This window comes from Etheostoma spectabile, chromosome 5, assembly GCF_008692095.1.
Source record: "Etheostoma spectabile isolate EspeVRDwgs_2016 chromosome 5, UIUC_Espe_1.0, whole genome shotgun sequence".
Lineage (NCBI taxonomy): Eukaryota > Metazoa > Chordata > Actinopteri > Perciformes > Percidae > Etheostoma > Etheostoma spectabile.
In genome coordinates this window covers 17,627,106-17,629,108 of record NC_045737.1, presented here as the reverse complement: position 1 = coordinate 17,629,108, position 2,003 = coordinate 17,627,106, and the positions used below count along the sequence as shown (strand labels likewise).

General features: G+C 45.0%; 1 protein-coding gene across 1 annotated transcript in view; it reads right to left on the bottom strand.

Annotated features, from left to right (window-relative positions):
- Window positions 1–1,697, bottom strand: part of rtn4r (reticulon 4 receptor) — a 44,291-nt gene extending 42,594 nt beyond the window's left edge. The window contains exon 1 of the mRNA XM_032516335.1: window positions 1,135–1,697. Coding sequence (XP_032372226.1) covers window positions 1,135–1,156 — 22 coding nt within the window. The 5' untranslated portion in view covers window positions 1,157–1,697. The remainder of the gene's footprint in view (window positions 1–1,134) is intronic.
- Window positions 1,698–2,003: the final 306 nt, after the last annotated feature.

Sequence of the window (2,003 nt, the reverse complement as noted above, 5' to 3'; positions counted from 1 at the left end):
GTGTGTGTGTGTGTGTGTGTGTGTGTGTGTGTGTGTGTGCGCGCAGGGGTGGGGCAAGGTGGAGATGAGGTGCTTCCACAAGCTCTTGATGGAACAAATTGGATGTTGGATACATGCACTTATCTTATCGTGTTGCTGCTTCTCAAACATCACGCACCATGCCATGTCTTATTCTCTTTGCACTGTTTTAAACATATTTATACAACACACTGCATGGGCACAATCAGGCGTGCAGGAACACATGCACTGACATGCCAGGTGCATCCTCCCACCTGCCCCTCCTCCCTCCTCCTGCGCACGCACGCGTGCACACACATACACATACACACTAAAGCATGCTTCTGCCAAGAAATGAAATTCTTAGACATTTCCGGCGGGAATGAGGACGCATTTTTGTCCTCATTAGAATACCCCCACGTCCAGTGGGTGAAAGCTGTGAGGCTCAATTTCCTATCTTTTTGGCGGCACTCTGAGTGGGACGATGCCTCAGAAACACCATATATAAACCAAGGAACTGGAGAGTAAATTGGTATTGTTGGGCCGCCATGCGGACCATCTGAAGACTTCATCAAAAGATCAGTCCATCACGTCCAAACGGGCTGATCGGATGCCCGGGTTAAGTTGCGATATCATGCAAGGCATATTGACCACCACAAACATTTTACGGCCTCTGACACTCTCACGCGCGCTCGCACGCGCACTGATGCAAGCACTCACACAAAGAGAGAGATAAAGAAAGAAAGAGACATAAAGAGACACAAAATCTGCTCTGAATTATGACTCAATTAAGAGACACTGAGTCAAGGTCGTTTACAGCCGCAATATCCATAACTGATATCGACGCTGCTTTTTAATCCGCTCCAAAAAAATAAGAAAATAGTGTGTTACTGTGTAGATTAGAGATGTTTTGCGTAGATTATCAGTCAGTAAGCCTACCAGTTTAACCAAACCCCGAAGGAGCCAGCAGAGTAAACTCCAGTTAGGACATCAGATTTATCTTTGGTTGTATCTGTACTCCACAGACCAGTACACCGCCGATGTGGATTTTATCATTGCGCAGCACCCAAACAGGATCATCCTGTCTGCTTTATTTTAAACTTTGTAAATATTTCCTATTGTCTAAGGCTCACTTACCATCAATAATAAAGCTCTTCATGATTTAGATGTAGGAGGGTATCCAGAAGCTGTATAAATCCAGGTCGAATGAATCCCAGCGTGTGCGGAGACAGACAGGATATCTGCTATTTATTGCAATTTATTGGTAATTGCAAATCGAGTGCACGGTGGGAAACGGACACCCTTGCACCCTTCAAACTTTAGCCGTAGGTCTTCCCGAGTGGGGAGCCACATCTCCAACTGCACCCGAGCTCAGTCATTTGGACGAGGGATTCAAAAATAGTCCGCAATAAACATCCAAAATTGGGATCAGTAGACTCGACACACCAACCAACACCTCCCCAAAATATAGGACGCGGAAACAGCTCCAGAGAAGAGCTCAAAGTGTTAACGCAGAAGTAGAGAAGGGACGACACAGAAGAAAAAACAGTATTGGATCCATGTTTTCAAACCGCAGCACATATCCAATCCTATCACTTGCCCCGCTGTATATTTCCCAAGTAGGCTACATAGAGAAAAGTGTAGTGGATGCGCACGGATGTCAGCCGCACTGGTGAGCGTCAGTGTGGCATTTACCACAGGGAGGTGGATGGAGGGCGGGGCAGCGAGGTGCGTTTGGCGGAAAGAGAGAGTAAGAGGGAGAGAGAGAATTCAGAGATAAATGTTTTATAGGTATATATCACACTGCAAAAAATACATCTCTTACATCTGAAGGAGGAATTTTCATTTGTATTTATTTAACGTGTTTTCTGCCTGTTTTCCCTACATTTAGGCTAAGATGTGCACGAACAAAAAATACATATACATAACTGATTACTTTTCCCAAAGTGAATCAGAGACTTAATGACTTATTCAGACAGTCATTTTTTGCAGGGCTGCGCTCTAAT